Raw genomic sequence first — 12,654 nt, forward strand, 5'->3', positions numbered from 1 at the left:
CACAATTAAAAAGTGTTTTAATTGTGGAGGCAGAAGGACATTTGGCAAGATTCTGCAAAAAGAAAAAGCCAGAATGTAAAAAAGCCAAAGAAAGCATTTGAACTAGCCACGTTTAGCAACTCTGATGTGAAGAATAATTTATGGGTGGTTGACAGTGGCGCATCCCACTGCATCACAAGAGATAAGACAAAATTTATAAAAATGTCTACAAGCTCTCAACATATATCTCTTGCTAATGGCTGGAACCTGAAAGCGAAAGGTCAAGGTTTTGCACGTTGTCCGTACATAAACCAGGATATAAAAATGTTGTATGTACCGCAACTAAAGTTTAATTTGCTTTCAGTAAGGGTATTAGATAAATTAGGTTATGTAATTACTTTTAAGGATAATAATTGCATAATTGAAAAAGATAACAAAAGGGTAACTGCAGCTTTAAATGGAACATTATATGTATTAGATAATAGTAAGAAAGGGAGGCTCAAACTGTATTTAATAATATAAAGCCTCATGATGAATGTATCCATTTATTGCATAGGCGTTTGGGGCATGTAAATTTTAAAATGCTAAAACGTACAGTTGAGTTATCTGAAGGAATAAGGTTAAAACCTTGTGATAAATATTTACGTTGTAATGTTTGCTGTGAAGATAAGAGCAAGGTATTGCCTGCAAATAGGCTAAATGGTTTCAAAACAAAAGAACCTTTAGAAGTAGTATTTGCAGACATAATAGGTCCAAAGAAACCCAGTATGGGGGTGCTAGATATATACTGAGCATTATGGACCATTATTCTAGATATGGGTTTTGCTATTTAATGAAAAGCAAAACTGAAACATATCAACATTTTTCAATTGGCTTAGGTTTGCTGAAAGAAAGTCTAAGCGACAACTGATAACCCTGGTGACAGATAATGGTGCGAATTTATTAATAACAAATTCCAGAACAGACTTAAGATAGCTGGAATAGAGCATAAGAAGTCTGCTCCATACAGGCCAGAACATAATGCTTTTATTGAAAGAAGAGGCCAAACACTACAGGCAATGGTTAGAACAATGTTAAATGATTCTGGGTTACCTGATTCTTTGTGGGGGAGGCTACAATGTGTGCTAATAACATATTGAACAACGTTGTTAATACAACAACAGGTTAAATTCCATTCACCAGGTGGCATGGCAGGAAACCTGACCTAAGTTACCTGCACACATTTGGTGCACCAGCATGGGTGCATATTCCTGCACAACTCAGAAAAAAGGGCAACATAGAGCTAAAGATTTTTCTTCGTTGGTTATCAGGCAAACCATAGGGCATATAGATTTTGGGAGAAAGGCACATCTAAAGTGTTATGTAGTGCTAGTGCCCAATTTCTAGAACATGAAGGATGGGAGAAATTAGAACAGGATGCCAATAAAGATGTAATTATTGAATCCTATAGAAATCCCATTAGTTATCCCTGTAACTTTAAAAATAAAGTAAAGAGACAAATACAGGATGAAATAGTGCCCATAAAGGAAGAAACAGATTCAATAGCTGAACAGGATGAGGAAGATGAACAGGTAGTAGTTCAACAAAGTCCTCCTGTAAGCCCTGTAATTCCCAGAAGAACTACACGTGTATCTAGACTGCCTGATAGGTACCAGGCTAACACAGTGTGCCAGATTAATCAAGTTCCTAATTCTGTTGAAGAAATTAAAAAGTATCCTAATAAGGAAAAAGAAAAATGGTATGCAGCAATGAATAAGGAACTGAATTCATTAAGTGATATGAAGGTGTATGAGAATGCCAAATTACCTGCAGGAAAGAAATCCATTGGCTGCAAATGGATATTTAAGGTAAAAACAGATAAGGATGGTAATTTAATCCATAAGGCAAGGTTAGTAGCCCAAGGTTTTAGGCAGAATGCTAATGACTATGATGAGGTGTTTGCACCTAGTCTTAAGGCAGCAACCTTGAGGGCAGCTTTAGTGTGGGCAGCTAGTAAAAACTATATAGTTAACCATTTAGATGTGGAAACTGCTTACTTGCACGCCCCATTAAAACATACTATTTATATGAAAAAACCTGTTGGTATTAAAAGTGAAAATAAGGATAATAATGATTGTTGGTTGTTAAAGAAAAGCCTATATGGTCTTAAACAATCAGGCTATGAATGGAACCAGTATATTGTAAAGGAACTAGACAATATAGGATTTAAAGCTGGTTTAGCCGATCCATGTCTGTTTAAGAGGAGACAAATGGGAAAGTATCATTATTATTACTATTCACAGATGACATTGCATTGATAACTGAAACTAATGATGAAGCAAATAAAATAATAGCATCATTAGGAAAGAGAATAAAGATCAAGCAATTAGGGAGATAAAGAAGTATCTCGGTTTGAATATAAAGAAAACACGGAAAGGTTTTAAGATATCTCAGGAAGATAAGATAAGCAAATTACTAAAAGATTACAAGATGGAGCTTTGTAAGCCAGCTAAGACTCCAATGAGTCAGGAGTTTAGCAACACTGATGAACAAAGCCTGAGTTTGATAAGGTGATTTATCAATCTTTAATTGGTAGTTTGAGTTATATTAGTAATTGGTCTAGACCAGATATATCGTACTGCGTGAATCAGTTGGCGCACCATGTGAAAGACACTGGAATGCAGCTAAGAGGATATTAAGATATCTTAAAAAGACAATGAATTATTCATTGTATTTAGAACCAAAGGGTGATTTAATTTTGAGTGCTTATGCAGATGCTAGCTTTGCATCAGAAAGAGACACTAGAAAGTCGACTTCAGGAACAGCCATAATGCTGGGTAATACATTAATAGGCTGGAAGTCAATAAGACAACAACATATAAGTTTGTCTACTATGGAGGCAGAATTCTCCTGTTTATCATTGTTATGTACAGAATTAATAATGTATAAACAAATGTTAATTGATATAGGTATAACAGTAGATTATCCTATAATTATACATGAAGATAATCAGGCAGCAATTCAAATGGCCACAAATATTGGAGTAAAAACAAGGAGCAAGCATACAGATCTAAGATACCTAAACGTGAGACAATCTGTAAGAAGTAAGATGATTCAGCTAGAGTACTGTATGTGGAGGACAATTTAGCTGATAATTTTACTAAAGCCCAAGGTGCCAGTAAGCACCAGGAGAGTTGTGAAAAATATGGGATTAGATTGTAAAGGTATTATATATATTTATTTCACCCAAAAGGGAGTATGTTAGGTATAACATTGATACCAAATATGGTTTGGGTGAATAAATATATAAAACTTAGATATCATGGTTTAAGTGCTTATCACTTTAAGCACAATGCAGCAAGCAATTAGCCGATTAAGGGTGCGGTTAGAAGTTACAATATAAGGAAGCATTAGAAGCTGGAAAGCTGTCTCTGGCTGTAACTGTTACTGTGTGCTGCTGCGACTAACTGTGATTACTGACTGTGAGTGCCTGTGACTGAACTGTTATTGTTTGCTACTGTTTGCTGATTTACTGCGTAATTCTACTGAATATCCAGCGTTTGTTTCTCTGGAGAGTGAAACCGGAGGAGGAGAAGATATCTTTATCGGCTGATAAAGATATTGCAAGGACTCTTAACTTGGACTATACTAGTGAGTCTTACTGGATGGAAATACTGTGAATGACTTAATGGACTGAATGACAATGCTTAAACTCTAACTGGATTAAAAACTATTTAAACTACAAACAGTGTTTGTGTTCAGTGTGTGTATACTCTGGGGCCCTTCCGCTCTCCTTTGGTTTCCTGGCTTGACTACTGCTGCAATACTCTTCTAGGGGTTAATCCCCAAATCCTAACATTGGGGGGGCCTCAACTGCAAAGAATCAGCCAAAAGATCAGAAGACATAGAAACACCTGTTGTGTGGTTTGAGCCTCCTGCCTACTAAATATCACTGGGCTCTGCATTTCCTCCTCCATGTTAAAAGCGATTTGTAGATATCAAGAGGTTGGCCCTCCATATCTTACTTGTGAATTTGGTGCCTCCGGAAGCAGCTGTCATGAATGGGATGATAGGAATTATAATTCAGAATATTTGGAGGATACCAAATTTATAATGATAGTTATTTCAGAGTTTGTGTGATGGTATGTTTTGAAAATTAGTTGCTGATCCTAAGTGATCTCGCAACAGAATACCCTATATCACCAGGCTTGAAATTTTGGACTTGGACAACCTTGAACTACGCCGCCTACGGTTGGACTTAAGCACAGTACACAAAATTATCTGCTACAGTGTCCTACCAGTCAATGACGCAACAACACAACAGCACACAACAGATATAAACTCGATGTAAACCACTCCAAACTTGATTGCAGAAAGTATGACTTCAGCAACAAAGTGGTCAATGCCTGGAACTCATTACCTGACTCTGTTGTTACATCCACTAAACCCCCACTCCTTTAACCTCAAACTATCCATTTTTGACTTCACCCCATTCCTAAGAGGTCTGTAAGGGGCGTGCATAAATGCACAATCTTGCCTACCATCCCTGTCCTATTGTCCCCATTTATTCGTACCTATTTCCTGTATTCTTACTCATGTTTATACTTATATCTATTATCTTTTAAGTGATTGACAAATCAAATAAATAAATAAAAAATAAAATAAAGTAGCAGGGAGCCTGTATTTATGAGAATTTGAACAGGGCAATTGAGAAACAAGATAATGTTCTGACTTAAATCAACTAGCTTAGGTTTCATGTTTGAGAATAAAAATAAGAACTAAATTCAATTCATTCCATGCATGACATACCTCAGAGCTTGTACTATCAAGTCTGTATTATCAACTTGGCAGGCCATTATTTGCCTTTTATGGGTGAGTAACCCATAGCATATCTAGCAGAAAAGGTTTTGGAAATATGTATCGTTTTCAGGGTCTTGAGTCTTTCTCCTAACCTTGGCCACAGATAGTGTGCCAGTCTTGCAGCAGTCTTGAAGGTCATAGCCGAAAACGGAGCTTGGGAGGGCCGTGTGTGGCCCTCCTGAACTCCGTTTTCCCTGGCAGAGGCACTGCGGGCTGGTCCTTCATTGTTTCCAGGGCAGCCCTACGGGCCAGATCTAAACAGCCCGCAGGCTGCACATGGGCCTTGAGTTTGACACCCCTGTATTAGAACATGACGGAAAAGCCAATACTTTTAGAGAGAGGTGGTTCCCCAAAATTGACTGTGTGCTTTGTAAAGCTTTATAGGTGATAACAAGCATCTTTAATTTTATCTGGAAGCCTATAGTAAATGTAATGAAGCTGGCGGGTGGAGGGGAGAAGGGAAGGGAAGCTGCATGCCAGTGAGAAAATGTCAGGGTTACAGCAAACCTCCATTCCAATCAATAATTCTGAGACAAACATGTCTCCAAAGTACCTTTATTAGGATAGTAAACTGGCACATCTGTGGAATCCCGAATCTGAAAGTTTCCGGGCTTCCTACAGTTTCCGAAACTACAAATCCATCCCCCCTTGGCCATCATCATATCACATGGCCTAATCACGATCCGTCCAAAAGTAAGGTCCTTATTTCATCCTGCGCCATACTCAATGACCTTGAACCAACACAAAAACTTATTGTGTCTACTTGGAGCTACTCAATTGAATCCACCCTTCTCCCACTTTCTCAAGCTTGTGGCAGTGTGGAAGCATCGAAACTCAGTATGGCTTCCAGAGCTGACAATGAATGGATCAGATCAAGACTCCAGCATACTGTTCCCAACAACTGTCATCCAGATATACGAGACTCCATTGCTTGAAGATGACAGCGGCAAATGGCGTTGCTGTTAAGCAAACCCTGAGTTTCTTAGAGACAACTGGCTAGGCATTGTTGGATCAGAGGCTGAGCTGTTGGCCTGGTTCAGTTTTTGTCATTGTTACATGAATGCAGACACTTGTTAAGTTATACATCCGTGGCATAAAAATAAGACTGTAGGGTTTTTTTTGTGATACTCTTAAGAAAGCTTTTTTTCAGGATCATAAATATTTTAAGACTTTTCTTTTTCTCTATTTACAGATGGGTCAGAACGATTCCTTTGTGAATCTGTCTTCAGCTATCAAGTTGCATCCACACTAAAACAAGTAAAACACGGTAAGTGAATAAACCTCACCAACTGTGTTATGACCTGTATGTTGTATCAGGATGTATGCATACAGAAATCCAGTAAGGTAATAGAAGTACTTTACTGTATTGAAAACAGCAGGATAGAACAGAACATAATAACAATACAGCAGATTTTTCATGAACCTACTGTCACAATATTATCCTGTGTAATAAAAAAAAAAAAAAAACAACAAAGTTTTATCTATATGGTCTATTTAACCAGGAGATAAGATTGTAACTTATGTTATTTGATGCTGTTGTATTCATAAAACAAGCTATGGACATTGCACTCATAGAAAGCTTTGTGAGCCATAACTTTGCTGTTAATAAAGATTGCTATCTTTCTTTCTGGGCCATCTGGTTCTTATCTCGTCTCGCTTCATCATCTCTTCCTCCTCATACTTGGTTCATGTGATACATTGGACAGTTTATTTGCTTCTGAAATGCTATCAAGACAGAACAGAACTCTAGAAGAAGGTATCTGATTAAAGTGACCTTTTTTGGAAGGAATCTTGATCACTTGCTATTTTCAATCGTACTCTGTGGCCAAAGAGATTGGCCAAGAGTTCTTTAAGAACTGTTTGTTTTTTTCTATCAAGTAAATTAAATGCTTGATTAAATGGCTGCTCTGCCAGAGTGTCTTGCAGATTTTCAATTTTGTAGCTATATTCCTTTTGGGCCTACAGCGAGATGGGCAATTTTAAGGTCTAGAGTAGGAGTGTCCAACCTTGGCGACTTTAAGACTTGTGGACTTCAACTCCCAGAATTCCCTAACCATCAGAATTCCCCAACTTTAAGTCCACAGTCTTTAAAGTTGCCAAGGTTGGATTCCTCTGCTCTAGAGTATGCCATAATATAGAATATATTAGGGCTAATGGTTGTGTAGACAAATCTGTTTGTTCAGCTGTGTAAAAAAAATACAGCACAGTAAGACACGGCATTGCTAGTATTTCTTTATCTTTTCTCTGTTAGCACAAAAGGTAAGGAGGTGATGTCACTAGGAAGAAACCACTTGATGTGGCATCCCCAGGATCTTCAGTAATGGGGGTAGATAGGTCTTCAGCCAGGCCGCTCTCATAACAGGAAGGAAAGTGTTCCAATTCAGATGAAGGTCAGGATAAAAACAATTTGAAAAAGATGATAGCTGGAATCAAAATAGGTCAAAACACTTGTGAAGCTGGAAAAACCTACTTTGCGAAAAGTGAAGCTCTCATAATGAAACTAAAAGAAGGAAAGTGGAAAATATCGGTTAATGTTAAATATCAAGATGACAAGGGTTGTGTCAGTTATCTACTATTACCTTCACTTTTCACTGTTGACCGGTATGTTCAGTTGTATGTTCTAGAGCAGGGATGAAGAACTATGGCCCCCTTACAGGCTGTGGACTTCAACTCCCAGAATTCCTGAGCCATCCATGCTGGCTCAGGATTTCTGGGAGTTGAAGTCCACAGCTCATAAAGGTGCCATAGTTCCCCATCCCGGTTCTAGAGAAATAAAGAGGAGATTAATTCTAGGCAAAATGGCAGTGAGAAAATTAGACAAGTTCTTAAGGATAGTTCAATGGCAGCAAAGGTTAGAGTCGTGAAAACAAAGGTCTTTCAAGTGGTTCTGTGTGGAATTGAAAACCAGACGCCGAGAAGATACTTGCCTGTGAATTATGATTTTGAAGACCATAAACACTAACCACCCATTCAGTTCTGAACCAAACAAAGTCTGGTGGTTGTGTTGAGGGGATGTTCAGCAAACAGAAACTCCCATGCTGCAGGCATGTGGGGTGAGAGATGAGGAAAGAGGGAAAATTGTATTATTCAAGATTGAGAAAAGGAGAAGACAAGGATAGATAAAGTCCATGGATAGATAATTCCAGATACAGTTACTGGAATATCCTTGGAAGACACTCTGCAAATAATTATTATTTAAAACACTTTAAATGGACAACATTTTGGTTGTTGGGTGTCAGTCTGAATTAATGGCATCTAACTATTAATGCTATTATATAATAGATGTGAGGCCAAGATTCTGGATCTTTTTTCAGGGAAGCCTTGGGATTTTTTTCCTTGTTTTTGTCCCAGGTTAAGTTTATTTTAGTACAACATTGCAACTTCATAAATATTTCCAACCTCGAAATAATTATTAAATTTATCAACACCCATACAGCTTTATACATATTTATAAACATTTGCTATATCGATCATTATTCCATCCAGGTATTAGGATTGTTGACACTTTAGGTTTAATTTAATAGGGAATCCCTTTTAAAGACGTTAAGAATTTCCTATCATCCTTTGGAAACAGAATTTCCTGTGGCTAAATTTAGGATGTCACTGGACATCGGTTGAAGAAGCTTTGGCAGAACAGGCTCGATGTTAACATGTCCATGTTAAAAAATAAATAAATCCCACTTTCCCCATAGATAAGATTGTCCAGTCACTGCTGAATAACTGTCTCATTCTTTAGGTTTGTCTACAACGTCAATGAGGAACTATGACCCCATTTTGATTGGGCACTAGAATACAAGTAGGCCTCAATTCACTTAGTGGCCATTCAAAGTTACAACGCCTCTGAAAAAAGTGGCTAATGCCCATTTTACACACTTACAACCGTTGCAGTATCCCCATGGTCACATGATCAAAATTCAGATGCTTGGCGATTGGTTCGTATTTATGACAGTCACAGTGTCCTGGAGTCATGTGATCAGCTTATGCGACCTTCTGACAAGCAAAGTGAATGGGGAAGACAGATTTACTTAACAACTGAAGCTGTTTTGTTACTAACTTAACAGCTTCTGTGATCCACTTAACAACTGTGGCAAGGGAGGTCATAAAGTGGGGCAAAACTCACTTAACAAATGTTTCACTTAGCAACATAAATATTGGGCTCCATTGTGGTCATAACCTGAGGACTATCTCTATGCCACCAACCATTTAAAAATATGTCTTTGGCCAACCCCTTCAATTATTCTGTCACCATTCCTTGACAACCGCTCTAACACTAACGTTTTTTTATTGTTTTAGTTACGGCTTTTCTTGAACTATTCGTGTATTAGATATGTTTGAGAATTTTGACAAAATGATAGATAAAAGCATGAAGAATCTCAGTGTAATAGAACAACTTTGCTTTAGTCTCCTTGTGATATACCAGATGCAACAGAAGACAGAATAATAACATCGCTGTATATGGAAATGTTTAATATTTAAGCTAAGATATATCATAGCTTGTTTTGTTTTTTTTGTTGGCTCACATGCAATACAGTTGTTCTAGAAAACATATTTTGGCCTTATTCATAGCTTGAAAGATATTTCCCAACATCTATTTATGTGGGGATTATCTGAAGTATTTTCACTGGCTCACAGTTTCTATGAGAAACAGCAGGATAGCTGGAATAAAGTCGGATCTAAAAGAGGTTTTGTAGGATTTAGAACTGGAGCAGTAGAAATAATACATTTGTTTTCCTGCAATTGAAAAATAAAAATGTGAGGATCTTCAAACAGAATTTGTTTATTTTTAATATTTTTATCCCGCCTCGTGGATTGATAATGTCTTGTGAATCATAGAGTGAAAACAAATTGTGTGGATGCTAACTAGTTAATTTTCTTGCGATAAAAGATTTTTTTCTGCTTTAAGACACGCTGTACGGCTTATAGTACATTAAAAGGCTTAACCAAAAGTTGATTGCAAACCCATTTTTTAATTTTCTGATACAGATCAGCAAGTCGCTCGAATGGAAAAACTCGCTGGCTTAGTGGAAGAACTGGAGGCAGATGAGTGGAGATACAAACCCATTGAACAGCTCTTGGGCTTCACCCCATCTCTAGGTTGAAATATAGCAATTCGTTGATGTGGAAAGAACCAGGATTAGTGTCGCTCCATTTTAAAACTTTCATTCTGCGTTTTTCCACCACTCTGATGACAATCTAGAACTTATTATTTTTTTTCCCACCAGATCCAATAAAGTATATTTATACATCATTTTTAGGGTTTTCTTTTTTAGTTCACTTTCACACTGCTTGAGGATAGTGTGGTTTCTGTGACTGAGGAGATGTAATCACTTTTCAGAAAGAAAGAAAAAACACACCTTTTTTCTTTCCAGAGAGAAAAGGGATGATTATTTCAATTCAACAGTCTTGATTTGCTGACCTTGATCTGGCACAATGAAAATTGACTGGGGAGTTGGACTTTTCTTGTGTGTCACTCTTGGAGGGCGGAGTAAGAAGCCATAGTTTTAAGCCCTAAGCTATTGCTTTGAAGAGAAATGTGATAATAGGACAGGTTCACTTGGAGGGCAGAAAAATATTAACCATTTCCTATATTGAGGCTGTTTCTGAGAGTACATTTTGACAGCTGCTTCTCTGTTCATTATGTGTGGAAATGGTCAGAACAAAGTCTTTAAAAGAGAAACGTTGACTGTCCTGTTTGCTGTACCAGCCCACTTGAAAAGTCTTGTTTAGTAAATAAATTATTTTAGCTCTCGCCAATGACGTTGGTTTGGGTATTTCTTTCAAGGGTTTGGGAATAAGAAAATGGACAGATACCAATATGAGTTTCAGTAAAGATACTGAGAAGATTCATGAGGTCTACATAGCAGCAAATAAGACAGTCAGTTTAACTGCAACTTCTTGAGCTTAGAAGATTTCAGAAGAAAACTTGATGACATTTTCATAACCTGGAAGAGAAGAAAAGTACAGGCAAATGACTGGTTATTTTGTGTGTGTGTGTGTGTGTGTGTGTGTGTGATTTTTGCTGTCTAAGCTTGGTTGTTTTCTTGCAGATGTTTTCATTATCCCAACTAGGTAGATAATGCCATCAAGCACCGATGATGTCACCTAGTTTGAGTATTGAAACATGAGAAAACAACCAAACTCAGTATTGAAACATAAGAAAACAACCAAACTCAGTATTGAAACATAAGAAAACAACCAAACTCAGTATTGAAACATAAGAAAACAACCAAACTCAGTATTGAAACATAAAAAAACAACCAAACTCAGTATTGAAACATAAGAAAACAATCAGACTCAGTATTGAAACATAAAAAAACAACCAAACTCAGTATTGAAACATAAGAAAACAATCAGACTCAGTATTGAAACATAAGGAAACAACCAAACTCCTTATTGAAACATAAGAAAACAACCAGACTCACTATTGAAACATAAAATAACTAGACTCAGTATTGAAACATAAGGAAACAACCAAACTCTGTATTGAAGCATAAGAAAACAACCAAACTCAATATTGAAACATAAAACAACCAGACTCAGTATTTAAAAATAAGGAAACAACCAGACTCTGTATTAAAATATAAGAAAACAACCAAACTCAGAGTGCGCCAAGAACCCCACCATTCAACCATGAGTTACAATTATTGTTGACTAATTGTGGACATGCTACCGATAGGCTTAATTTCTGAGATCACGGTCTGTCATTCTTGAATTATGCACTGCTGGCCCAAGATAATTTAGCCGAGATATGGTAAACTTCATCAGGAAGGCTTGATACTGCAATTTGTAGGATTTGGAGAGCTCATCAGTAGTTTCTCATCAAACTGGAGTAGGATGAGCTGTCACAAGGATCTATGCTGGGCCTCTACTTTTCATAAATTTATGTTAATGTATTGGATAAGGGAATGCAGACTGAATTTCTACATTCCCCATTGACTGCTTATCAGAAGATCGCAAAAGGGGCTCACATGACCCTAGAACATGGCAACCAAGGATCCAATTTTTGTTCACATGACCATGGAGATGCTGTAACAGCGTCTTGTAAGTGTGGAAAACGGTCATCAGTCACTTTTCTCCGATCTGTTGTAACTTGGAAACAGTCACTAAACGAGCTGTTGAAAGTTGAAGACTACCTGTACCTCAAATGAGTTGAAAATAATAATTATGTTTATTGGAGATAAATGCTAAGTTTTCCAACAAGGAAACGAATCACATTGGATAGGTATACGAGGCAGGAATTCTGGCATAGCTATTGGAAAAAAACCTTGAAACTGCAGCTGACAACAAACTGTGAATCAACAGTGTGTCCCGGCTGTAAAGTAAGCAAAAGCTGTTTTCCAACTGCATCATTGGAAACAACATTTCCAAATCTTAAAGAGGTGATGTTTACATCAGGAACTGTTTCATCCACTTCCAGCTGTGGTGGAAAGCTTCTCTATGTATGCAAATAGAAGCAGCGCCTCACCTCCATGAAATATCCAAGCGACATGACTCACCTTCACAGAGATGATGCAATTCATCAATGACTTTACAAACCAACCAACTCATCAATGACATTTTTAGCCAATAGATATACCATGTTTCCCTGAAAATAAGATCAGGTCTTATTTTCTTTTGGGCCCCAAAATAAGCACTAGGGCTTATTTTTGGAGGAAGTCTTATTTGTTTTTCCAGGTATGGAAGGCCCACTACTGCTTGGTCGCAGTGGGACAGGAGGCTGTGTAGCATGGAGGGGCAAGGAGGCTGTGCAGTGCACCAGTGCTGCTGCCATGAGGCAGCGGGGTGGAGCTGCCACACACACACCCTGCACTGGATTACCTCAGGGACCCTGCTGCC

At 37.7% G+C, this 12,654-nt stretch overlaps 1 protein-coding gene across 4 annotated transcripts in view; it reads left to right on the forward strand.

Moving 5' to 3' along the window:
* Positions 1-10,572, forward strand: part of ANAPC16 (anaphase promoting complex subunit 16) — a 35,250-nt gene extending 24,678 nt beyond the window's left edge. For 2 of the 4 annotated variants that reach the window (XM_087964105.1, XM_087964106.1), the window contains 3 exons: positions 6,011-6,085; positions 6,542-6,574; positions 9,802-10,572. In XM_087964105.1, coding sequence (XP_087820231.1) covers positions 6,011-6,085; positions 6,542-6,574; positions 9,802-9,917 — 224 coding nt within the window. In that variant the 3' untranslated portion in view covers positions 9,918-10,572. The remainder of the gene's footprint in view (positions 1-6,010; positions 6,086-6,541; positions 6,575-9,801) is intronic. The other 2 variants (XM_026681236.2, XM_026681235.2) reach the window with 1 other exon arrangement.
* Positions 10,573-12,654: the final 2,082 nt, after the last annotated feature.

Source organism: Notechis scutatus, chromosome 4, assembly GCF_049901735.1.
Source record: "Notechis scutatus isolate UNSWTSFEM ecotype Mainland chromosome 4, rNotScu1.2, whole genome shotgun sequence".
In the NCBI taxonomy this organism is placed as follows: domain Eukaryota; kingdom Metazoa; phylum Chordata; class Lepidosauria; order Squamata; family Elapidae; genus Notechis; species Notechis scutatus.